Source organism: Hippocampus zosterae, chromosome 18, assembly GCF_025434085.1.
Source record: "Hippocampus zosterae strain Florida chromosome 18, ASM2543408v3, whole genome shotgun sequence".
Lineage (NCBI taxonomy): Eukaryota > Metazoa > Chordata > Actinopteri > Syngnathiformes > Syngnathidae > Hippocampus > Hippocampus zosterae.
The window spans coordinates 11,384,861-11,410,068 of NC_067468.1; the positions used below are offsets into that span (position 1 = coordinate 11,384,861).

General features: G+C 46.9%; 1 protein-coding gene across 3 annotated transcripts; it reads right to left on the reverse strand.

The window, feature by feature from the left end:
- Window positions 1–35: 35 nt before the first annotated feature.
- Window positions 36–25,018, reverse strand: abl1 (c-abl oncogene 1, non-receptor tyrosine kinase). Of its 3 annotated transcripts, none has more exons than XM_052051350.1 (12): window positions 24,477–25,018; window positions 22,840–23,194; window positions 8,140–8,304; window positions 7,033–7,328; window positions 5,927–6,199; window positions 5,434–5,518; window positions 5,081–5,258; window positions 4,129–4,313; window positions 3,815–3,967; window positions 3,628–3,717; window positions 3,432–3,560; window positions 36–3,071 (listed from the first exon to the last, which is right to left on the reverse strand). In XM_052051350.1, exons 2-12 carry the CDS (start codon window positions 22,964–22,966, stop codon window positions 1,513–1,515), a joined length of 3,240 nt encoding a protein of 1,079 aa, XP_051907310.1. In that variant the 5' UTR covers window positions 22,967–23,194; window positions 24,477–25,018; the 3' UTR covers window positions 36–1,512. The 3 variants fall into 3 exon arrangements, with proteins under 3 accessions (XP_051907310.1, XP_051907311.1, XP_051907312.1); XM_052051352.1 differs by having other exon boundaries at window positions 2,922–3,071; window positions 3,432–3,501; window positions 24,477–25,017; XM_052051351.1 differs by lacking the exons at window positions 22,840–23,194; window positions 24,477–25,018 and adding an exon at window positions 12,028–13,048.
- Between the last annotated feature and the right edge of the window lie 190 nt (window positions 25,019–25,208).

Here is a 25,208-nt window from a genome sequence, read left to right on the forward strand (position 1 = left end):
AGGGCTGTTCAGAGCTAAAGTGTTTGAGCAACACGTTTCATTTTTCAGCGTTTGTCATTTTATTGCAAACAAAATTGCACCGTGAGGCTAAAAAAAAGGCGTAAGAAAACATATTTACAAGTTGGTGACGAGATTTAAGACCCAAAGGGGTAGTGGTACGTACGACTGAGAGCAAAGAACACGGAACTGTACCGCGGCACCAAAGTCCACTTGCTCACGTTTCACAATTTCACACACACGCAATTATAAAAACACGTACACACATACTGAAAACACTTAAAACCATTCGCCCTTCCGCACTTGCCGCGTACGCGCGCACACACTCGCACTTTCGAGTCTGTAATGTATTGAAGCTGCTACTGATGGCTTTTAATAAACTGTCCAGTTCCGTTGAGAGTCCAACACTAGATCAGGGCTTGACTTTTCCTTTCCATTTTTTTTTTGTATGGCCATTTAACATTAAAGTCTCGAAGGCACAACGTATCAACAGTTACACTCGACTTACTTGGCTGTCGCCATCTTGGCGACATAAGATGAGCCACAAAGAAAAAAGGCGTTCGCACGGCACTGAAGAGAACACTTTGAATAGTTGTCACATGAGTCAGGGTTTGACAAACGTTTTGAAGACACTCCTCACCGCCACGTTCCACCGTGCGACCCGAATTTCGCTAAATTACATGACGTCACGCCGTAACGCCGACGTCCGCCGCAAAACTGATTGATTACCAACCCCTGTGCCCAAATTTCACTTCATTGCTAACGAAATTAGGACAGAATTCCGGAAACGGAGGGTGCAAAAGTACATACACAGCTGGAAGCCTTTTTTTAAAACACACTCACACAAACAAGTAAATACATAAATGTTCCCGTGAACATCTCTCCTTCTCTTACACGCTCACTGACAAATACTTTATAATACATCCTCATTCGCGCGCGCACACACAAACTTCTCACACTTACACACTCACTCTCACACCATGCACATCAGAAAAGATGCATCAAATAAACAAATGAAGAAGGCAAACAAATAAAATGGCAAACGCTTCCAACTGCATACGAACATTTTGCACCCTCTCCAAGTACGATACTTTGGGTGGCATTTTTGTTTGGGGGTGACTTTTTTGTTTGTAAAACATGTGCCTCGGCAAAATAACGGTAAGCAAAAACACTGCGATAAAGAACACGTGAACCAAAAATCCCGTTTGGCACGTTTGGGTGCCGCCCCTCAGTTGGGGAAACCCTTTCGTCGGGGATTGACTGGCACAAATGGATTCCGGGTGCAATGCACTCGGTCGGAGGCAAACGGGCACTTTTTCTGCATTTGAGGGAGGAAGAGATTTCAAGGACGATGACGACGACTCGTTCACAGTTGCTCAACATCGGCTCAAACTCCAAAATCGTCCCAATTCCTTTTTTGCATCCGCAAAGACCACAGGTGGTATCCGGAGTACCGGCGCCAGCTTTCGGGCGAGCGGGCAGATTTCAGTCGGTAGCAATATTGTCCGTGTTCCGCTACCTCTGAACGATGTCGCTGATCTCCTTGACGGAAGACAGCAGCTTGGTGAAGTCCTGCTGCGCGTTGACGCCCCCGGAGGCGGCGGGGCAGATCTGCAGCTCGCGCAGACTGCTCTCCAGCTTGTTGATGGCCTCGCGGAAGGCAAACTTATTGCGCATCTGCTGAATGGAGTCCACGTAGCTGACGCAGTACTTGGACAGGTTCTTGCCGGCCTCCAGGACGGCGCCGTGGCTGCCCGTCTGCTCCGAGTTGCGGCCGATGGCTGCGCGCAGCTGCTCGGCGCCCTCCAGGACCATCTCGCGGGTCACGGCCGAGTTGGGCGTGCGCTCCGAGGCCTGGCGCGGGGCCGTCTTGCGCAGGGAACGGCGGGGATTGACCAGGGGGACGAAGGCGGCCGGCTCACCCCCCAGGGAGCCGCTCGCCGAGGCGGAGGTCTTGAGCGGTTGAGGTTTGGAGTTGCAACTCGGGGGCAGCTTCTTGGCTCCCTCGCCGGGAACGGTTCCGTGTTGGGGCTCCGAGGCGGACGGGAGCCCCTTAGCTTTGATTTCTGACAAAGGGGATGGGAGATCTTGACCACGGGCGGTTTTGGCTGCTTTGGCATTGGCGGGCGGCGGCGGAGGAGCCGGTTTGGGCTTCTGGAACTTGCCCTTCTCTCGGCTGTCGTTGGTGTGCTTGTTGCGCCGGGCCCGGCATTCATCTCCGGCGGCGCCCAATGCCGGGAAGACGCTGGGCTTGAGCAGCTCGGCGTGTAGGGCGCTGGTCTTGGAGTTCTCCGGGAGCCCGGGCCTCTTGACTACCTTGGGGGTTAAAGCCTTGGGACTGGATCCGGGACTCGGCTCGGCGTCTCTCGGCGCCTCATCCGGCAACTCTTCCGCCTTCTTGGGCAGACGCGGAGGCGGAGTCAGCGTGCCCATTCGAGGGGCGGGATCCCCTTTCTGCTCGCTGGTTCTCTTGCGGGGGAGCGCCGGTTTGCCCCCGAAGGTTCCCGAGTCAAAGTGTCTCTGGCCCAAGTCCCTCGGCAAGGTGACGGACCTCCACTGGGTGCCGTCCGAGCCGGCGGGAAGGCTGGAGGACCAAAAGAAGCGCTTTGAGTTCGTCATGACCTCGTCTTCGCTGGGAGGGGTGACTGCCGCCTTGCCGGCGGGTCCGGGCGCAGCGGGGACGCCCTTCTTCCGGGGGAACAGCGGTCCCGGATAGGTGGGAGCTCCGTTTGTGCCGTTATTGTTAGTCGCCAGAGACTTTGAGGATTCCAGCACATGTGCGGCGTCGCCGATGGACAAAGGTCCACCATTGTTGAAGCAGTCCCCGTCCCGGGGGTCCGGACAGCCGCCCCGCCGATCGGTGTGGATGTCCATCTCCCGGAAGGAGGAGCTGCGCTTGGGAGGTGCCGGGGCGTTCTTCTTCTTCTTCTTGATCAGGCTCAGAAAGCCACCGCGTGTTTTGTCCTTGTCCTTTGGCAGCAGCCGGTCATCCTCGTTCAGATTGCCGTCCAGCAGAGGGCGCTCTTTCCTTGGGAGCATCGGTGAGGGCAGGGTAACGTCAGGGTCCGCCGGATCTGAGGAGGGAACAAGATCAGTAAGCTGCAACATCGGCCAGCTGCATATTTTGGGGGAAAAAAAAGCTTCATTTTGAGATATCACTTATCAAAAGTCTGAGGTGCTCGGAAAAAAAGTAAACACATTTTTCAAAGATACGTTTGGGGTGATACAAAGCCATCTCTGATTAAAATTGATAGTTGACCGGTGCTCACATCATTTTCGGAACACAAAAAAAAAATCTCCACAGGACGTTTGGAGCCGAGATTTGAAACGCAAGGCAACCACCACCTGTGCTAACTAACCGCCATCCTCGGACGAAAACCGAAGAAGGCCTCAGCGCCAAAACCATCCCGTGGTTTCGAGGAACCACCTCTTACCTGGACTGTCTCCGTCCCGGCTGTCCTTATTTTTGCGCAGCGTTCTGGTCTTGGTGGGAAGTTCTGGAGCCTGCTGAATGGAGCCCAACGTCACCTTCTTCCCTTTCTTGCCCAACTCCTTTTCCACCTCTAATAATATACATCGAGTCAAGCAAGCGTGTAACAGGAGAAGGAACCCAACAAGTTCCAGACTCACCGTCGGAGATGCTGGATTCCTGGAACATGGTCTCGAAGGCTTGGTGGGTCTCAGCAAAAGACGGACGTTCCAAAGGGTTCCACCTCCAACCTAAAGGGGGAGGGGTGGGGTGGGGGGTTGATAACGCTCGTGAGAATGGAAAACAGCGCAGCGGTATGCTAACCGTCGCACCACTCGATCTACTCACAGGCCCTCATGAGTTCGTAGACTTTCTCGGGGCATCCCTCGGGTCGGTCCATGCGGTAGTCCTTTTCGAGCAGTTCGTACACTTGGGACAAGTCGATGCCAGGGTAAGGGGACATCCCGTAGGTGGCGATCTCCCACAGCAGGACGCCGAATGCTGCGGGTGCGGCACACCAGTCCAGTTTGAATACAGACAGATGATGATCATAATAAAGCACGCAATATATTTAGTCAAAGGAGTTGCTATATTTTAACCCGAGCACAGTAGCGTCGGCTCAACCTTTACGCTAACAAAACAGAGTTTTCCCAAAGCTTTACCCCACACGTCGGACTTGATGGAGAACTTGTTGTAGGCCAGACTCTCCGGGGCCGTCCACTTGATGGGGAACTTGGCCCCCGCGTGCGCCGTGTACGTGTCGCCCGTCATCAGCCGGCTCAGGCCAAAGTCTGCCACCTTTACAAGGTGGTTCTCGCCCACCAGGCAGTTGCGGGCGGCGAGGTCCCTGCGGGAGAGCGCGCAAGGGGTGAGTGAGGGTGAGGCCGGGGGTATGTGGATTTTATTTGGATGTGAACAAAAACATGCGGCGGGGGAGGGGGGGTCATTTTGCAATTATTGATTTAAGCTGCAGAAATATTAGTCTTCTTTTTGCAGACGTTAAATATATGCCACTGAGTATTGTTCTACTGTCTGTTTACATGTGTTGCCGCACTGTTTGTGTTCAAAAAATCCATTGTTTACTCCCGCAACACTGATGCTAGTTTCATTCTCCTGCGCATGGTGTTTTACAGTGTGTGTTAGCATTAAGCTAGCTTCCTTAAGTGAGGCAGAGTCCTGCAATTTAGGAAATCAGTCATTTTAGTAATGAACTATGTCGCATCGCTCTGCACATGTGAGTTGTTTTATGTATTGCATGTACGCTTACTCTGTCTGACCAAATTCACCATATGGACGAAATATCGGCACAAACTACAATAGAATCTTCATGCCCCCTCTCATTTTTTTTTTAAACATTTCACTCGCTGTTCACACTTCTGGGATGACGATCAGCAAAATTTTGGAGTGTGTCTGCAGCATATTTTTGCCCATTCAAGCACAATTTGCAAGGTCAGTGGTCAGTGGAATTTCCCGTCTAATTCATCACAGAAGTGTTTGCCGTCTCACATTTTTCCACACCAATCCTACCCAAGCATTAGAGGCCGCGCCCAAACTGTTTTTGGTAAGTCGTTGGTCTCATTATTTCCGTGTGAGCTTACAAGCAAGAAGGCCCACCTGTGAATAAAGTTCTTCTTCTCCAGATATTCCATGGCGGAGGAGATCTGCGTGGCCATGTAGAGCAGCACCACGGCGTTGACCTCCTCTCGGTTGCACTCCCGCAGGTAGTCCAGCAGGTTGCCGTGGGTCATGAACTCTGTGATGATGTAGAACGGAGGCTCCCGTGTGCACACGCCTGGTGTGGACACACAAGAAAAATGTCAGTGAATTTCACATGTGGTTTGTAGGGATGAAACGGTTCCAAATTCGTATCGCCGTTAACCTCAAGTTGAGCGAGATCGTTGTCGAATTCAGGTTTCAATTACCGCACGTCGGCACGGTGTCTTTCGTTCAAATTCAAGCTGCCTTACCCAAAAGCTGCACCAGGTTGGGGTGTTTGATCTCTTTCATAACAGCGGCCTCCTTGAGGAACTCCTCCACTTCCATCGTGTCCTCCTGAAAAGAGCAAAACAAGGCTAGCTGTAGTTACACCCTACAACCACTTGGTGGTAGCATCTTAAAAAAAAAAACAGACAACAGCTGAGAACTTTTCTCCCACATACATCATGTGTAAATCAATTATTAACCTGAAAGTTTCAAGCGAGTCACAAGTTGCTGTGGGGGTGGAAAAAAAAAATCACACATGTCAAGTTGAGGCCCTGGTCAACTTCAGGGACCGGTAACTTAATCAAGTCATGACTTGAGGAGCCAACTTTTGGACCGAAGCGGATCGGTACTCTAGAACAATATGACTCAAGCAAAAGTTATCCTCCAAATAATGACTTGGGTAAAAGTAAGTATCGAACGAAAACACTAGTCAAGTGCTGAGTCGTGGAATTGAACGCAATGTGACCGGAATGGCACCTTGAGCGTCTTTACGGCCACGGTGAGGTTGTACTTCTTCCACACGCCCTCGTAAACCTCGCCGTACTGGCCCCCGCCCAGCTTGTGCTTCATGGTGATGTCGGTGCGCTCCATCTCCCACTTGTCATAGTTGGGGGACACGCCGTAGATGGTGGGCTTGTTGCGCTTGGGCGCCGGGTAGTGCAGCGTGGTGATGAGGCCGTCGGCCACCGTGCTGTGGTGGTGCACCAGCTCGGCCAGCGTGTTGAAGCGGCTCTCCGACGACACGTACAGCTGGCGGGAGGAAGGCGACGACAATTAGGAACTCCCGAATCTGCCTTTTGCATCTCGGTGGGAAGCACAGAACGCATTATGAGCTGCGGAAAAGCAGACTTGGCCGCGTCTGTGTGTGCTATGCATGGGCGTCACTGACTGCTGGTCATTACGTGCAGCACACTGGTGCTTAGTTGCATTCTTGTCATTGCTCAGTGCTCCTCGAGGTTGGCTAACCTTGCTGCATGGCTGGCAGCGGTGGCCCACAAGTGCTTTTTTTTTTTTTGAATGGGTCATGATCGACGAAGCTTTTCATCATAAGTACTTTTGGGGCCCATCACGAATAAGCGACTTTAAAAAAAAAGTGTGGGGCAATTCTTGCAAGAAATCAATCATGTTGAAATGTTCATGGCATCTCTCATTATTATTGTTGTGGCATCATTAACTCATTCAGTATCAGCCAATTCTGGACCAAGTCTGAAAAGACGTTTAAAGACGTCTTTGGGAGTGAATGAGTTCGTCTTTTTTTTTTTTTTTTCTGTCGATGCCAGTGGCATATAGCGACAGGCAGTCTAATCTTCAATTACTGGACGGCAACAGACTAACTCGCGGTTCCTTGCACCATTATCAGCTTCATGTTGAGCAAGGCACAAAATCAGAAGTCAAGAAAAATGGCTCGTTCAAACATCGTCATCATGGATGACATTTGACTATTTGAAATTTTGGTTCAGACTTTAGCAGGCGTCATGAAAGTTGACATGCTTGATTTGCTTTCAAGGGCCACTTAAACTGATGCCCCCCCCCGGGCCTGCACTCTGGCAATTAAAGTGTAACGCGTAAAAGCGCGGCGTCACCTTGCCATCGGATGCTGTATTGATCCTGTAGTGGTAAACCCTCCCCTCGTAGCGCAGGGAAATGGACCTCTGGCCAGGACTGCTTTCACTCTCGCGCACCAGGAAGCTGCCGTTGATTCCCGAGCTGAGCAGGTACTCGGCGGCGTTGCGCGATACGGGCCCGTGGTACCAGCTGTGCTTCTCCAAGCTGTTGACGGGGGTGATGTAGTTGGACGGCACCCAGCCTTGGCCATTCTTGGTCTGCGCTTCGCACCACTCGCCGTTGTGGTTGTAGCCCAGCACGCGGAGCTTCTCGCCTGCAAGCAAAATTAGAGGACCATTCAAAACCTTTTATTGTCAGCCGAGGTGATTTTATTTTTTCAAATCTGACCCATTTTGTTGGATAAACAACATTTATTACCAAGAGACTGTGTTTACAGTCCAATTGAATTTCTTAGCTGATGATATCCGACTTTGGTGTTTTTGTGTTTACACTGCCGTGATCATGAACAAAAAAAAACCTGACTTGACTATTTGACTAACCTTTAGCATGGAACATTTATTGGAACCCCCCCCCCCCCCCAAACAAACAAACGTTACATCCAAGGCATTGTCTTGCCACACACAAGTGCAGATGTTCTCTTCTTCCTTCCTCTGTTTTGTCTGACCGATCCATATTGGGTTGGTTGTTTTTTTACGGCGTGGTGTTCCGGCAAAAGAGGAACCCGAGTTGAGTGTGGGAGTGCAAGACACAAAACAGAAGGAGAACCAGAGAGGAAGCGCATAAGCAGATTGCGCAGATGATTTGAGGCCATCTGTAGAGCGTTACACGGTAAATCCGCTGTCATTCGCTGGGGTTGCGTTAAAATAAGGCCGGGCGATATATCTTGAGTGTACGAATCCAATTTGCTGCCAAGCATACGCAGACGGCACAAGTATTGTGTTTTACAACATTACATAATCATATTTTGACGTAATTTCAAAAGTGCTTGCTGCGTCCTATTTCAATCCCAACATGCATCTTCCTTGACTAAATCGTTTGTAATTTATCGCTGACTTTGTTCATATCGATCGCTCGTTAGAATTCAAACGGTTAAAAAGTGCAAAAATGTTGATTTGTGCCCTTACCTTTCGTAATGCTGAGTGTGTTGTCGCCACTGGCCACAAAGTCGTACAGCGCCACAAACAGGTTGGGGTCATTTTCGCTAGGTCCGGCCAACAGGTTCTCTTTGGAGTTCCAACGGGCCGCTTCGGTCAGACCTTGACCCTCAAAGTCTGGTCTCTGGAGAGCTTCTGAAAATGAGAAAACAGACGTTTAAGCACGTGTGGAAGTGGACAGGAATGCGAGGAAATCCAACCATGCGGGGAGAGCTTGGTCGGCATCTTTGGTATGCGTGAACTCTGTAACGTTCGTCTTTGCACTTGTTCACGATACGTTGGGAGTTTGAATGCATCGTCTCAAACGTTCTGCCGGCCTTCTACCGCTGGACAATTCGACGAGCTGTTTGGAGTAATATCACGCAACTTGTAGTTTCTCCGTCTGTCCCGGTAGCTGTTCATTTCCTGGATTATCCTGGCTTAGTTTTCATTTCCTACCTGAGCAACAAGCACGCATCGGACCGTGAGAATGAATCCCGACAGCATGCTTTCTGTTAAAGCGACAGCTAGCTTGAATCATACATATCGGAGAGCAAAATAAAAAATAAAAAAAAACATAAAAAGAAAGTAAAGTCAAATGAAAATGCAAACATTTGAAGGAAAGTCACTGGCAGGAGGAGTAACTTTGAGCAGCAGTTTGGCCGAAACATGCGCAGCTGTTGTCGCAAATGTTCTCAAAAGACGTTAGGACGCAGCCCCTCGACAACACACGCACATTCCTTGAGCGACGAGCCTAACAGCTCTAGAAAGCAACAGAAAAAGAATCACATTACATTGGTAACCTCTACGAATTCCCTTTTTTTTGTTGGGGGGGGGGGAAATAACAATAATGTTCCTAAGGACAAACTTGAGTGGCAGAAGCAGTTTTTATAAACACACACAAAATGAACTTGACGACCAGGCTGTAATTTCACCTCAAGGCTACTGGAGACAAAAGGAGGCAGTCATGCGTGTGCATAATCAAAATTCCAGGCAAGTTCCTTTTTTTTCCCTCTCCCCCCACCATGTTTATAATGGAAGGACAGAGGGATATATTGTCTTTCATAATTAGAATGTAAGAAATGGCACACATGGGACTTCGATGCAATTCTTGACTGTTAAAATTAACAAAAGGGTCCAAAATTGGGGCGTTGTTGCGTGTGTGTGTGTGGGGGGGGGGGGGTCTTACTACAGAGTTTTTGTTCAAGTATGATCAACTTGACTCGAAGGGGGAACGAATCATGATAAAGAAAACTGATAAGGACATTACAACTGTGTCGCTGTGAAGGTAAGGAGCTCTAAATCTCTGCCAAGGCTACAGTCAACTGGTATAAAGATTTTTAAAAGGATCCAAAAAGAGATCCTGCGATGTTTCGCTTCGGAAGTTGTAGCATCAAAACGCGAGGTTGCCTCACCACCACACGCCTGCTGCTCACAATGCCCCGAGCATCTGACACTTCCTGGCCGTGAGATGAACATGCTAGAAAAAGCTTCCTAGCCACCATTTTTGTCCCCCTCTTTCCCTGAGCTCAAAGAGGTCATCAGAGATGTGCGCCACATCAAGATGGCGTAGAAGATGCCAGATGAATTCTTCCAGGAGTCTATGAAGGTGTGGCAGAGAAGGCTGGGAAAGTGCAGAGGATTCGAAAGGGGAAAAACTTGCGAGGGGAAAATGAGCTGTGTTTGTCTTTCAAGCTTCCTGTTAACAACTAGACCGCCGGACAAGTAAACCAAAAGGCAGTAATAAGTTGAATGCTTCTTTTACTGTAACATAGGGATCCATAGAGTGATTAAAAAAAAAAAAAAAAAAAGGAGTACCACAGGCGAAGGCAACAGACTTTGAGGGGGCAAAACATTCCTTACGGCCAGCGTTTGGCCTGGACTGAAAAAGTGTGTAGGCGGCCTCTGTCACACACGTTCACTTAAGGTGCCGCAAATACCGCAGGCCTTTGTGAGAGGGTGACAACTCACCGACAAACCGAGCAGAATGACGCCCACCCAAAACGGAAACCCGGATGAATTAAGGAGCAAGAGATGGAGCAAAAACAAACAGAAAAAGATGACTGTGGGTCTTCCAGAGTCACTGCAGTAGGAGAAATTACAGCATGCCCTGGCTGCGTGGCTGAGATGACAACGAGATGATTAAGTGGAACAGTGTGTGTGTGTGTGTGTCTGTGTGGGTGTGTATGTAACTTGTAAAAACTTTATGGCCACGGCTCCGTCGCTCTGAGCAATAGAAATGCACATAATACTTGCACGATGATGCAAGACATGGATTCCCTTGAAAGACCAGACCACTTGGAAACAAAAACGTGGTTTCAAAAGAGGGAAACCATCAAAGAAACTGGAAGTCGCCGGTATCAAACTCAATGCGCCTGGGACCACATCCGGCCCCCGCCACGTCATTTTATGTGGCCCCTGAGAGCAAGATTATGTTTGTTAACTTTATGCTAATTGTTATATATATTTTTTGAACCAACAGTTTTTACACTCCTTTGATTTCAAAACCAGCTATTCACCGATTTATCGCGTTGAAGTAATTGGACGCGATCAAACCTTTCTTGACCTTTCAAAATGACAGTGATGTTTTGCCCCTTAAAAAAAAAAAACTAATTACCGGCTAACAATTCGCCGAGCTTATTCGAGTAACTTCTTTGTACCTTTTGGTCGGCACCTGGGGCGGTGCTTACGATGCTGACCCTCGCAGGTCACCATGGTAACAGATATGGTTCAGTGCGCCATTTGCTATGTTGGCTAGCACACGGAATAGAAGTGGTAAAAACCGACTCCCGTTTTTGTTCCCCCAATTTGTGGGGTTTCTCAATTTTCAAACTCAACAAAAGGTGTCTGGCTGAACATCCTCTGAAGGTGCTGTTCATTCAGTCAAAATTCGGTGGCTGTTGAAAGGACTAAGAAACTGGAAAATTGCAATGCAGGCATCTCAATGTCGCAATGCCATCCGAATATGATGCTGGCATTTTTCTGACGGCGATTCTCCAATCTCTTGAATTTCAAGTCAATTAATCAAATGGAGAGAGAGAATTTTGTTCTCGGGGCGAGGACATTTTGTCAGATGCCCAAACGAAGATTGAAAGAAAGTGGAACGTCCCAACTGTTCCATGAATTGCAAATTTCCAATAAAAGGATGAAGAAATTCAAGTTGCGTCAAAACTCCCAATGGAATGTTGTTTATCCAGATGGTCTTAAAATTTGGAGTCTTCATCACCGTCATCACCATGAGGGGAGTTTGGGGGAGTAGGGGGGGGACATGGTGCTGATGATTAAATCATTTGGTTGCACAATGTTTTGGCTCACATGGGGTCTTCTTCCAACACAACACAACTCCTTCGCAATGTCCATTATATAAAAAAGCCTGGAGGAGCGTGCCCTGGTTTTCCTTCAATTCCTCATGTGCTTTATTAGCCGGCGTCTAAATCAATTACTCGCTTTAGGAACCGGCGTTGAACACAATATAAGAAGTCACGGGCAACAAAGACCACACTTGAATCAAAACTTCTAAATGACTGATGAGAGTCGTCGGGAAGATTCGATTTTGGAGTGCGAATTGGAGATTCGATGCAACTTTCCTCTTAAGCAAGAGTAAAGTGGGACACAGGCTCCGGGGGAGTCAGATTTCCGTGTATTCTCTCTTTTTCCACTTCTTCCCTCCGCCGCTCGCCAGTGTGTCTGGCCTCCCTCACCTCCCCTGAGCTGCGCCCCCCCACCCCCCATTCCGCAGTTTCCACCAAAGCCAAAAATCCTTGCGTGGTTGCGAGCCACTCTTACCCCCCCCCCCCCCCCCTTCGACTTTCAAGCATCTCTTCCGTTGAATACATTCAAAGTCAAGCTCGCGAACAAAAGAGCGTGCGGGGCGCTTACCTTCCAAGTAGCAGCTGGAGGAGGACGAGAGCCCTTTCTTGGATTTACACCCCACCAATTTCAGGCAAATCTCCAACATTTTCATTTGTTTTCTTTCCCTTCACGCTTGAAATCAAGACTTCTGCCAGTTTTTTTTATATGTGTCCCAACAGGCGAATGCTTCAAACAAAAAGCAAAAAAAAAAAAAAAAGCACAATAAAAACAACAAAAAACGAGAAGTGATCCAGAACGGTTCTTGAACCGTATCGCTCTTTATCATGAATCCTGTTGACTGTCCACTTGGTGAAACAAGAAGCAAAAAGACTACAAACTTTCTTTTCGTAGCCTCTCCATGTTTCCACCCCCCACCCCCCCAACTCCTGCGATTCCGGTTAGCTCACTTTTCGTTGTTTTCTTTTTGTAGCAGTTGTATTCGATCCCAAAAGGAGCCGGGGGGACGTGTCCGTTGATCTGGCTCGGGACTCGCGACTGTGTCAGATGAGCGGGCAGGCGAGCCGTCTCTGTGGTGCCATTCCTCTCTCTGCTGTCCCCCCCCCGCCACCCCCTGCGCAAGTGCGGAGCCGAGGCACAGGGACGACTTGGCGCTTACGGCTGCCAACAAAGGGCCTCTTCTTTCAGGATCGGCTCGCTGCACTCGATGACATCAGCTGAGCCCTCCCAACGCCAGCAACACACACACGCGCGCGTACACAATAAGAGAGAAAGACGACATGCGCGCACCCACACATTAGAGCGAAGGAAGACAATCGCTCAGAAAACACAAAACGCATCGTGAGGCAAGACGCTCCGGAGTGAAGTCTTTAAAAAAGTTGATTCGTCACTGAGCTTTTGATGTTTTCCTTCTGCTGAAGTCATCCGATGCTTATAAGAAGCTCCTCCTCCCCTCCCCCCTTTTCCTTTTTTTTCTCTTTCCCGAGCGCTCTTGCTCCATTCTGGAATGTTTACAGGTTAAGGAATTAGTGCTGGATAGCGCTCGGGCCTTATTAAAAGAAAATCAGGAGCCGCAAACTAGCAATAGTCCCTCCGCTGTTGGTGACGATAGCAAATGTATTTGAGGAAAGAGAGAAACTTTTTAGCTTTTCAAAAAGACGTCAGTCGGGGAATTTGGGGACAGCCGCGGTTGGTTTGCCCATATGAGGAAGGACAGGCTAACTAATCCTTGGCAGGAGCCGAGCGCTCGCAACACATGTTTAATCTCTTTCTTCTGTCTTGCCTCAGCTGTCTCTCATCCAAACACTCCATAATTCAAGGTTGCGCTCGCGCAACTCTGCTCGATCGACCCAAATAGCTGAAATCTAAACATGCAGAGGAATAATTAAGCATGCAAAAGGCACCGACGCTAATTGCTTGGACTACAGCGGGACCACAACGATTGGCGGGAAAAAAAAAAACATTTACAGTAAAATTCCTCTACAACGAAACCTACATGGGTGAAAATACCCCCCTAATGGGAAAATATTTTCATGAATGAAAGCCATTTCCACTTTTTTGCTCCCTTTACAACGGAAAATCCTCCTGTTCCGTTATACGAAATCTTTTTCTCTAATCTTCCCTCGCGACGAGATTCACTACAACGAAACCAAGCCTTCCGCAAAAGTCTAATCCAACAGCGACCTCTGCTGCTTCATTCGGAAACGGCAACAGCAACCACCACTCCGGCTTACACATGTGCAGTAGTACAGGAAGTATTGTTATTGTTAGTTTCAGGCGCAGCACGAACGTTACATTGCTAAAATGGCTACGAAATCGACCGGTGGATGTCAAGCAGCTAAGACAAGAAGAGCTCTGACGCTGGAAGAGAGGTTAAAAGTGATCAAAATGAAAGATGGAGGAAGCAAAATAAAATACATTATCCAAGAAATCGAACTGCACTCTGTACAATATTATAATAAAAATAAAGAGTACACATATACGTTTTGTGTGTGGGTGTGTGTTTACATCTGAGAGAAAATTTGCTACAGTGAAAAACTCCCTGTTGTGAAAAATTTCTTGCCGCAAACATGATTTTGTTGTAGATTAGTTTCACTGTATTGTAGAAGATGCACTAAATACGAAAATCTACAAGATTTTTTTTAAATAGCCTTAACTGCTGATGTGCTTAAAATACGATTAAATACTTGCACTTTACACTACTGGTGTTTCAGAGGTATTGTCGATCTTGACTTGCGCACACGCATCACATTTTTGCGTTCCACACTTAATCGTCTTGGCACAACATCGCTGTAACAGTTGTGGTACGGCAAATGTTTGTATTCCTCTTTTACGCTAATAACCACGCAATTAGGATATGCGGGCCTTCTCCGAGCGCTCATTCATTTACCACAAGGCTATATCGGCTTGGGGGGGCGGGGGTGAGAGGATGAAGTCTAGGGGCAATAAAACCAAGGTGGAAAAAGGGGGGGAGGGAAAAAAAGGCTTGCAGATGGAGGAACATGAAGAACATTGTTTTCGAGTGAGATCATAGGGAGAATAATGTGATTTATAATCAAGCTAGCGCGTTGCACTGTAAGCTGACGTACATCGCCTACCGCTTTCTGGAATCTTTTGAACGCTCAGGACGTAAAAAGGTAAAGCCCATAATGGGGAGGGATAACCACGATCCGTTCAAAAGTTGTTTTAGGTTTCAGTCGTGGAACTCGTCGACAAAGGTGGCCCCGAATGTGATCTTTCGTGACTGAGAAGATCACGGGGGGGTGCAGCGGTGATTTAATTCCGCACGAGAGCTAAAATTCTTTCTTCCATATGTTAAGCCTGGCAACACCGGCGCCGTGCTCAAAACGGGTCTGGGACCGCTCAGTTCATTTTGCCCAATTTCCAAGGTGACTTTTCCAAGACATGCAATGCCTCCGGACGCATTTGGATAAACCTTTCGGACGAGTTTATTGGCGGCAATCAGAACGCATGCGCGTGATGCAGTGCTGAGCGAGTGAAAAAAAAAATGTAAACGCATTACGGAATGCCGAGCGCAGATGTTTGCTGTTTCTTTGTGGAGCGGCGGCGCCATTCGCAAATTAACGGATGGGGAGGGGTCCTCGGGTTACGGTTGTATAGGCATAACAGGTTTCGAGATTACAAACAGTGCACCAAAAATATATATATCTCAAATAATGGCTCGGAAAAAAATAAAAATAAAAAAGACTTACCAAATACTTTCAAGACTTACCGCACTCAAGTATCATTAGGAAATAAATTAAAATTTTTTAAAAAGGAAATAATGAGCAGCCATCTTGGTGCTCTTCTAAGCGCCGCCGCAGGGCTATCAAGTATACGCAAGTGAATAAATACAAGCTGCCAGTCAGTCAGTCATATTTCATTCCCCAACTATCAATTACGAACCGGGCATTGCGTTTGCTTTTTTTTCTTTTTTTTTTTACGTGCCACGATAAAAATGAAACTAATGTCAGGCTCGATATGAAAGGTACTCTCTATGAAAGTCTACATTGGTTTTGTTAATGACAAATCGGTAATACACAGTTATACGCCCGCCGCACCGACGAGGACATGCATAAATACACAATTACACCGTCCCGCAGTGCCTGAAACGTATGGCGGGCGGCACTTGGCGTCGGTCCCGGCCGTCGCCGAACAAGATTTATTGCCGTATAAGCTGAGCAAACCTAATTACAGAGGAGCAAGGGAGAGCGGCGAAGCCATGTCGGTCGCGCCGAGATTCGAGGCTGCGCTGCAATATCTGCAAGAAGGGCACCGAAATACTGCGAGCGGTGCCTTGACTTACAAGTTCCGTTTGCTCTGTGTGAGCAATCTCTTAACTTAAATTTGCTCCTCCAAACCATTTTCTCCAACGGAGCGGGAAACCGGCAGCTGAATTTGGTACGGCATTTGTCGCTGTGCGGACATTGCTTCTGTCTGTCGTAGTGAAGAAGGAGCTGAGCCAAAAGGCCAAGCTCAATCTACATTGCCATCTTCAGCTGAGGCGAAGAGCTGTGAGACGTTATGGAATTTTAAAAAAAAAAAACAAGATCATAGACACAAAGCACTAAAATGAGTGGAATTAAACACACACTGCAGTACATGTGCGTACCGATGTGCGCCTATAGGGGGCGTAGCTTGGTGAGTAATGTTAGGCACTGCAGTCACAGTTTGTTCAGGAATAGCATCTGTTCAATGCTCCTTGCAAGTGTTTTCATTTTGCATACATTTTTTTTTTACCGTGTCATTCAATTAATGGCTGAAAGCTCATCACTACAAAAACCCCAAACATTGCGGCACTGATAAGTTAAGTCACCACCATATCCGAATCGAACACAGGTACCATGTATTTATATGGTGTGCGTGTGTGTGTGTGTGTGTGTGTGTGTGTGTGTGTGTGTGTATACTTATGGCCTTGCGAAGAATGTGTCTGACTCGCAAATGAGGTTAAGGAGGTTTTGGGTTGCACATAATTCCCCCACTCAAGAACTGTCCGCAGGGAGATCCGATGGTTGCAAACAAAACAAAGGCAGCTTTCGCATCTGTCCGTGTTGGTAACGGGGGCTACTCAACTAAAGCCGACGCGATCATGCGCTTTCTAACAAAACGCATTTTTGAACGCAGACCGGTATGTTATTTGCTCAGGCAGTCTCAGGTTCTCTGCAGCCAATCTCCAACTCATGCGAGGTTGACTTATAGACTGTCAGTTCACCGTTGCAGCAATCGGCAGTACGGATGAAACTGGGCTAGTTAAAACCAGACCATCTTTTTGGAATATCATTTAAATAGGACGACAAGAACCAGGTGATTAATCAGAAAAAGGTTGCTCATTTCTTGAAGGCCTGAGTAAAAAAAAGGGCCAAGAACATGCAAACCAGCCTTAAGCGCGTTGAAGGTTGTAATCAAGTCGTATTCTGTTGTATTACTCAATTTGACTCATATTGTTGGCACAAAACGGCATATTTTCTCTTCCAGGAGAGTCGAGTGCTGGGACCAAAACAGAAAACAGAAAAGAAGCAACGCATTTGTGTGAGTGTGAGGGTTTACCACAGACACAAAATCTTTTATATGGAGACGGCAACAAATGGGGTCGCTGCAAGGAACGGACGACAAATCATCGCACGATAAGACAAAAGTCGTGTCTTGTATCGCGGCAGACAAGTTGCATGTATGTTGATACGCGGTGCCGACGATCGCTGCTCTTTTCGAGGGGAAATGTGCAAACCATATGGAGTGGAAAGCAGGCGGGTGGCCACAAGACAATCAGGAATCAGTATTTTTTTTTAATTTAAAAAGAACAAGACGGTGATGAATAAATAGCAAACAAACAGCAAAATAGCAAACAAATCACAAAGTCAGAAACTGCAACAAAAGCCTGGCAAGACTCGCTTTGTGTGAAACCGACATGCCTAACATCCTCAATTGTTTTGAGCAAAACAATGCTTTGGGAAAAAAACTGCAAAATGACAAAGAATATATTGGGAGACAAAAAAATAAATGGGACAAAGGGAAGAGTATTGTACTAGATATGAGAGAGAGGAATGCAGATGCGACTCTGCCACTTTGTTCCAGGGCTCTATTTGTTTCTCAACACGCTTCTGGCCCAACACTAAAATGAATCACAAGAAAACCCAGCGCATGTTGACATCTTTTGCAATAACAGTTCGACGACAAGACCAACAAGCCACGGTGGAATGCAGAATTGACCAAAGCAGAACATACGACAACCCGACGACAATCAGACCAGAATTGAGCATTTGACATGATGGCGCGTCAATTAGCGGACGGATAACTAGCGTACCGATATTGGGGGAGGGTTGGGGGGGTGACATCACATTAACTCATTCACACCCAAAGACGTTTTTAAACGTCTTTGGCTGGTACTGAATGAGTTAATCAGCCTGATTTTATATGTTAGGAGCGAGCTTTCGTTCCTTTGAATGGAGATCTCTTTCTCATTCCAGTGAATGGAGCTGGCGGGTTGCGAGTGCAAAGCTAAAATGTTTAACACAAGCTTCGCTATTTCATCCACTAGTCAATTATGAAATTTTAAATATGGTTACGCATTGTTGCAAAACACAATGTGCGTCCTATATATATATATCGTGTTTTTCGCCTTGGTTGCAGCCTGGTGTCTCTCACTGATTTAAATCCACAAATGGATTTCTTTTTTGTCTATGTGAAAGCTTCTGGGTATTAGATGGGCTGTAATTTGCGACGTCGCCACATTCATATTTTGAATCAGAGAGAGAGAGAGAGGTGAAAAAAACTGACTGCAACAAGCCACTCGTGAAATCTTACGGAACAATCCCGCGCATTGAACGTGTGCAGTGGAGGCTTGCGCAGTTCACTTGAGGCCACCACGATTGATTGGTGCCGCTGCTCACGTAAGCAACGTAAGCCAGGCCAAGCGAGGCCGAGCAGCGCCGGGTCCTTCTGGAGCCTATAGTGGGCCTTCAACATTGTCATTAGTTAGTGATGTAAAACCAGAGCACAATAATCGGGTTGCACTATAAGCTAGCAGTTAGCCTAGCAGCGGGGGAAAAATTGTTCGAGATATAATAATCGCTGAGAGACATCCAATAATTAGGCCGCCGATCAAAATAATAATAATGCTGAAATTATTGGTGTACCCCACTTTAGCTCTTCCATCTTATGTTGTGTGGATAAGGAAGAGAGAACAATAATCTGGTTGCACTACAAGCTAGCAGTTAGCCTACCAGGTGGGAAAAAAAATTGTTCGAAATATAATAATCGCTGAGAGACATCAAATAATTAGGCCTCCGATCAAAATAATAATAATGCTCAAATTATCGGTGTACCCCACTTTAGCTCTTCCTTCTTATCTTGTGTGGATTTCGCTTGCTAGCAAGCCGGTACCCGCCTGGGCTGACCGCCAGTCAATCACAACGCTCACTCACAGAAAGCCGCCATTCACGGTGCGGGCAATTTAGAGTGTGCATTAAAACAAGCGTGTTTGTTTTAGTTCTCCGGGTGTACCCGCTGCAAACAGGCCCAGTACATATTAACACATCTCTCATACGCTGTGACACCAGACAGAAAAATGTGATGGTTAACAAGTTAACTCGTCCAAAAAGAATGATTGTTTCGATTGCGTAAGAGTGTTACCTCCTTTGGTGAGAACACGGCTTTCAAAGGGGAGAGAGTCGAAGGGAAAGCCGAACGTCCAAACTAATTTTCAAGTTACAAAAGACTTTGGTGTAGTTAAGATTTTCAAATTTACCAAGGGGGTTAACTGAATAGACGCTTTAGTACAGAGTGCACTCACAAAGCAATTGCAGATGACGTTCATCACCCCTCCATTGTCCAGAACCCCTTACGTCACCATGAAGGCGAAGAAAAAAGGAGGACCATTTTTTTTTCTTCTCCAGGACGATCAGGCCGGCTCGCTGCCGCCTGAATGTAAACCGTTGCCGGCCACAAGTCTGCCGGAGGCCAGCTCAATTTCAAGGGAGCCAACATGATGAAAGCGACATGGCAGTCGCGGGACGCCCGCATGTCGGCAGCTCCCAATCGGAGCACAGCTGTTTCCACACCAAATTAATGAGACTCACAAACCAAAATTGCACCAACATTTTGAATATTCATGAGAAAAACGAGCCTGTTCATTGAAATTCTTCAAATTACATCAGGTCTATGTCTGGGGGGGGATGTGATGTCATCATGTGCTGACAAATGGGCATCATGAGCTGGCATTCTGCGGCAATTGACGCTGATGATTTACAAACACGGGCACCTGCTTCAAACGCTCACCAGTAAGTGTCGGACTTACCTCCAGGTGGGCAAGATTCGATTCAGGGGTGGGGGGCACTTACTTATCTGTGTGTGTCCGTTAGGACGGACCGGCTTGGCCCATAGCAAGAGGGCAAGCCACTTGGGAACAACACCCCGCGCTCCCGCCCCTCTGCGCCAAATTTCCCAACAGCTGGCGTGTATAAGAGTTACTCTGAGGCGCCTGCTGCATGGGTGCGAACGCATATCAAAAACACACACACACACATACATACAGACATCCACCCAGTCTTCAGGACCCCAGGGGGATCATTGCAGGAGATCTGGGGTCTAGACTGTATAGATTCCACGAGTTCCAGCCAAGAAAGAGCCGGTGACACACTAAAAGAGATCCACTTACCGCGGACCCACTTGAACGCAGCTGCCGTGGAGGGGAGAAAAAAACACACACACGCACACAAATCAAATGATGTCAGTGATGGCATGTGCCAGCAAAATTCACACTTGAATCGTGGGAGTACCGGGAGAAAACCCACGCAAGTATGGGGGTGAGCGTGCAAATTCCACACAGGAAGTGAGGAGCCCGGATACGTACCCACATTTGAACCGTGAGCCAGTGGTGCTCAAACACTGTGCTGCCCTCTGTTGGCTACTACTACATGAAACTAAAATGATGTCTTCAAAAGACGATGACATATGGTTTAAAAAAACGCTACATTCCAGATGGATTTATCATTAAGATTGCAAAATGCTTTCTGACAGCAGCCAGTGTAGTAATGAGGAGACGACCATCATTCTGATAGTTTAAACCATCAACATGCTCCAAACTACGGTTGAAAAAAAAAGTTTCATATCCAGACGTTTCACGAGCGGGATTTTGAAGCCGATCACCGATCCGATCTAATTTTTTTTGCAGCTGACCGAGCCACTTTGTTGTGAAACAAAAAATATTTACATATTTATTTATGATATTACTGTGTATATTTATAATGAACAATTTGTGGAGTGAGCGCGTTTCTCTTTCTTTAAATTAATTAAGTTATTTTTAATTCTTAAACTCAACATCGTTGCTGTTTTTGTGGGGTTCAAACAAATGAATATGATCGGGGCAATACGACGGGGTCAACTTCACTGAGGTCTAGCGTTTCGCTTGTTCATGTTCAACGTGACCTCGTCACATGTACTTAACGACACGAAACCGCACGCTGGTCACGCTATTTGCAATTAAGCGCATCGATGCCATCGCGACAAGACAGGTCGCCACTTGCCTGCGCTGTCTCGCTCCCAGCCAGCTGCGGGGCGAGAGGTCTCAACCTGCCCGTGGAGAAGCGGCGCGTCGCCGGCGTACACACACACACACACACACACACAAAACATACAAGCAGACAAAGTCAAATATGGTGTTGACACTGCCCTCCTCTTGCACTGTGACTCACATCCCCCAGGACTTCAATTAAAAGGCGTGGTGTCGGTTACGGGGTACTATTTCTGCATTTGACACATAATAACACAATACATAAGACGCACTGTATTATTGGATGCAGGCACGGTAAAATGTACGCTCGCTTAAAAAAAAACGGTAGTATGCGTGCAGGCTAGCGTATGTTTTTAAAAAGGCAGCGGCAACAAAACTGAGGTCGGAGTCTGGATTGAAGTTGTGATATTACCATTTTTTTTGGGGGGGGGTTGTCTAAAAAAAGTCGTATAGTTTCAACAAAAAAAAAGATTATTCGAATCATTTTCAGATTTGAATTGCAATATTAGAAGAATTTAGTTGTATATTTGGAAAAAAAAGGCTTTCAAGATTATAGTCTTACAACAATAGTCGTACATTTGAAATTAAAGTTATAATTTTAAAATAAAAGTCACATATTGTATTTTTGTGGGGGGAAAAGTAATGGAACAAAAAGTTGTCAATTTCCAAACTTTTACTTTTGAAAAAAAATTACACAACCCCCCCGAAAATAGGAAACTTTCAAGAAAAAAAAGTGCCGGCACATCTATTTTTTAAAGCAGTATCTTTGCAAGATTTATTTGAGATTATATTTTCTTAAAACGAAGATTTTAGTTGAATATTTTCCAGAGAAAAAAAGGCATGTATTATATTGTTTTTAGATTCAATTTGTAATATTGCGATATCTTTATAGGTAACTTTTTCTAATATTAAGCGTCATTCAAACCCGATGAGCCACATAAGCGCACCCAACAAGATTCTCCGGGATTTTGACTCAATGCTGCCCGTACACGTTCAACTGATATTCCTCAGCGCCGTTATGCAACTTCAACTTTCTCGGCGAGCGTTCTCAGCCACGGGATCAATGGCCCGAGCTTAACGTAATCAAGCAGCGGCGACCCACTCATTCGAATTGAAAGACTTCTGACAAACTCATCACAAAAACAAGACAACAGACGAAATCAATTCCAACGAGTCTCATCGACATGAAGAGATCAAGATGCGCATGGGCCAAAAAGGTCACCCCGCCCACCCACAGACTCGCCACAATCTCTGCCCATTACTTCATTCGCAAGGGTATGTGAACATCCAAAGCCACTTTCAAGCTACCGAGGAGCGGTTTTAGAGAGCAAAAACATGAATCATTGTCTGTAAAGGCAATAGTTTGACCGTACTCTGATTTCTCCCCCCCCCCCCCCCCATGGCCAAAATGGTTCTGAATATGAACAAATTGGAAGTCAACAAAGGTCACAAGGAGGGTTACAAAATTCAGGTATTTTTGAAGTTTAAAAACGTTCCATGGGAATAAATGGGGCATATTTTAATAAGTAGCATGTGAAGGAAGTTGTATATTTGAGTTAAAATGTTTTGAGATGATTATAGCAATATTCATGAGATTATAAATTCTTACATTATCAAGAAAAGTGGTCACCGCCTAAACTGTAATATTAGTATGAACTCAAGATGCAACGATTAATCGACAACTAATTGATGATCAAATTATTGGAATTATTTTTATTTTTTTTAATTGTAATATTACGAGAGGAAAAATGTCCCACATTATCTTTGGATCATTTGTCGGATATTTTGCAGCTTTTGCAAACCAAGTCATAAATTTCATGAACACAAAAGAGGTCTTTCCATGGAGGAGGTAAGGGGGGGGTGCTTTCTCTTACCGTGCACTGCAAAGACATTGCAGGGCTGCGTCCCATGGCGCGTGGACTCCCTCTTGACACCCTTGATAAAGGCTGGCAGACTGGGTCTCCTCTGGTCCCCGGGAAACTTCCCCGGCTGCTGCCCCATAAGGGAAGGGTGCCAGGCCGCAGCCGGGACTCTCGGGGCCGGACTCAGTCCACCGACAACTGGCCAGTCGGCAGAAGGAAGGAGGAGGAGGAAAGGAGGAGACTGGAGGAGTCCTCCCAGAGTCGGGGCGTCCTCCCCTGGTGTGACGCAGATTTGTTCTGCAGGTCCAAGCTACTCCAGCGTGCCGCTTTTTAACATGCATTAATGGGATTTGGGTGCTGGCGGAATCTGTGGGCAACGGGAGGACAGATTTTTGAATTCAAGTACATGAGGCAGACCTCCATTCATCCATCCATTTTTGTTCTTGTGGTCTCCGGGGACATAAAAACAAATGACCTTCTTTTACATATTTTTCCTTCCTTCTTCATACAAGCCATCCCTCCATTCCACTTGCTCCTATTTCCATCCTACCCACCCTCCGATTCTTTTTTCCCCATTAGTCCTTCCTACTTTTCATTCTATCCTCTTTCCTCTCTCCCGACAATTCTATCTTTCCTTCATCCCTGCTTCACATCCTTGCACATGATCCATCCATTTGATCTTCTGTCCTCTTTTCAATTCTCCCTACCTTCTTTCCCTTTCTTTCATCCCATCCTTAATTTCCTTCCTTCCTACCTTCTATAATTAATGTTATTCTTCTTTTCCTCCTTGTTTTCATACCATCCATACCTCCATTATTGCTTCTCATCCTTCCTCAAATTCATATATCCCTCCCTCCGACCCATCATTTCAATCTCCATTTTTTTCCACTATCCAACCATTGTACCCTCTATTCTTCATGCCTTCCATCCTGCCCAGCATCCCTTTTTCTCCCTCGCTCCTTTTTTCCCTATTTTCCCTCCTTTCTTACATACCTCAGTTCAACCTTTTTCATAAAGGATATCTTATCTTATCTTATCCATCAGCCTACCACTGCCTTCTTTCCTCCAACTATTCTTCCTTCATGGCTTCCATCTCTTTCCCTCCTCCTTCCATTCCTTTTGTGCATACCTTCTTCACTTCTTCCATCCATTCATCCCTCCCTGCTCCTTTCCATCCTTCCATTCATACATCCTAACTTCCTGTCATTCTTCCTGCTTTTGCTACCTTTTTCCCATCATTTCGTGATCAAATATTGCATCTCCGTTGGCCTATTTCCACACTCCATCCCTACCTTGTATCATTCTTCCATTCATTCTCCCATGCTTCCATCAGTTCATCTTCCTTCGATACATCCTTCCATTAGGCCTTCCAACCTTTTTCCCTTCCTTCCTTCCTGCCTTCCATTATTCCATTTTGGCTTCCTTCCATCTGTCCTTCCCCAAATTCGTTAATTTAAAAAGGGTATGCCTACTTTTGGCCGACCCTGCATACAACTACGAGAAACTTAGCATAGCACAACAGGTATTGTTATCCAAACTTTAAAGTTGCCAACTAGCAACTCACCGCAGAGCTAGTCAAGTCAGTAAGTGGAAAGTGTGGAACAATAACACGCCTGGTAAGGCCTACAGGCAGGTGAACGGCAACTTACGTGCTGTTGTAAACTTAAATCCCGCTGCTTAGCCGAGCAACTCAAGCTACAAGTGCAAATAGCCATGGAGGCTAACTCGGGTTAGCCTCTGGTCCTCTTTGAAGGTGCACGGAGCAGTCAACAGTTGGTCGTCGGCGGCGCCGCGTCGCCTCCTCGCCCGAGCACTTTTCGCAACATAAACATCTCCAAATTCAACACTTTTGCTTCATTCCAGCCACCGGGACACTAAGTTTTGTGGCAAACTTCCGCGTCCGTGACTCCCCCCTTCCCACCCCCAAAAACCGGACTCCACTTGGAAGAATACAGGCGACTTCGAGTCCTCCGTCAGCCGGACGCCGCCGACGGCTGCTGTCGTGTCCGCGTGGAGGCCGCCGCTGGCCGCTTCGCTGTCGCCGCGCTCTTCGTTGCCGAGCCGCCGCTATTCATCGCCTCTCACGTACACCGGGAAGCGGCGGCGAACTTTTGGCCGAGTACTCGTTGTCGGGTGGTTGCTGGGGTCGCCATACTTCCATACGCAAGGTGGTTTACACAAATATGTGGGTGGGGCGACGTATGACGTCACGTGCGTGCGTGGGCTAGTAAGTTTTTCAAGCCGGCACAAGAAAAGGGCAAGTTGTTGGGTCCTGAGTGAGTCCCGACTTACGCTGTTTCGAAGTTATGAACAATGTCAGACTCTCTCTCCATCTTTTTTTTCCTCCAACTGTAGTTTCCAGAGGTGGCGAAAGTATTCAC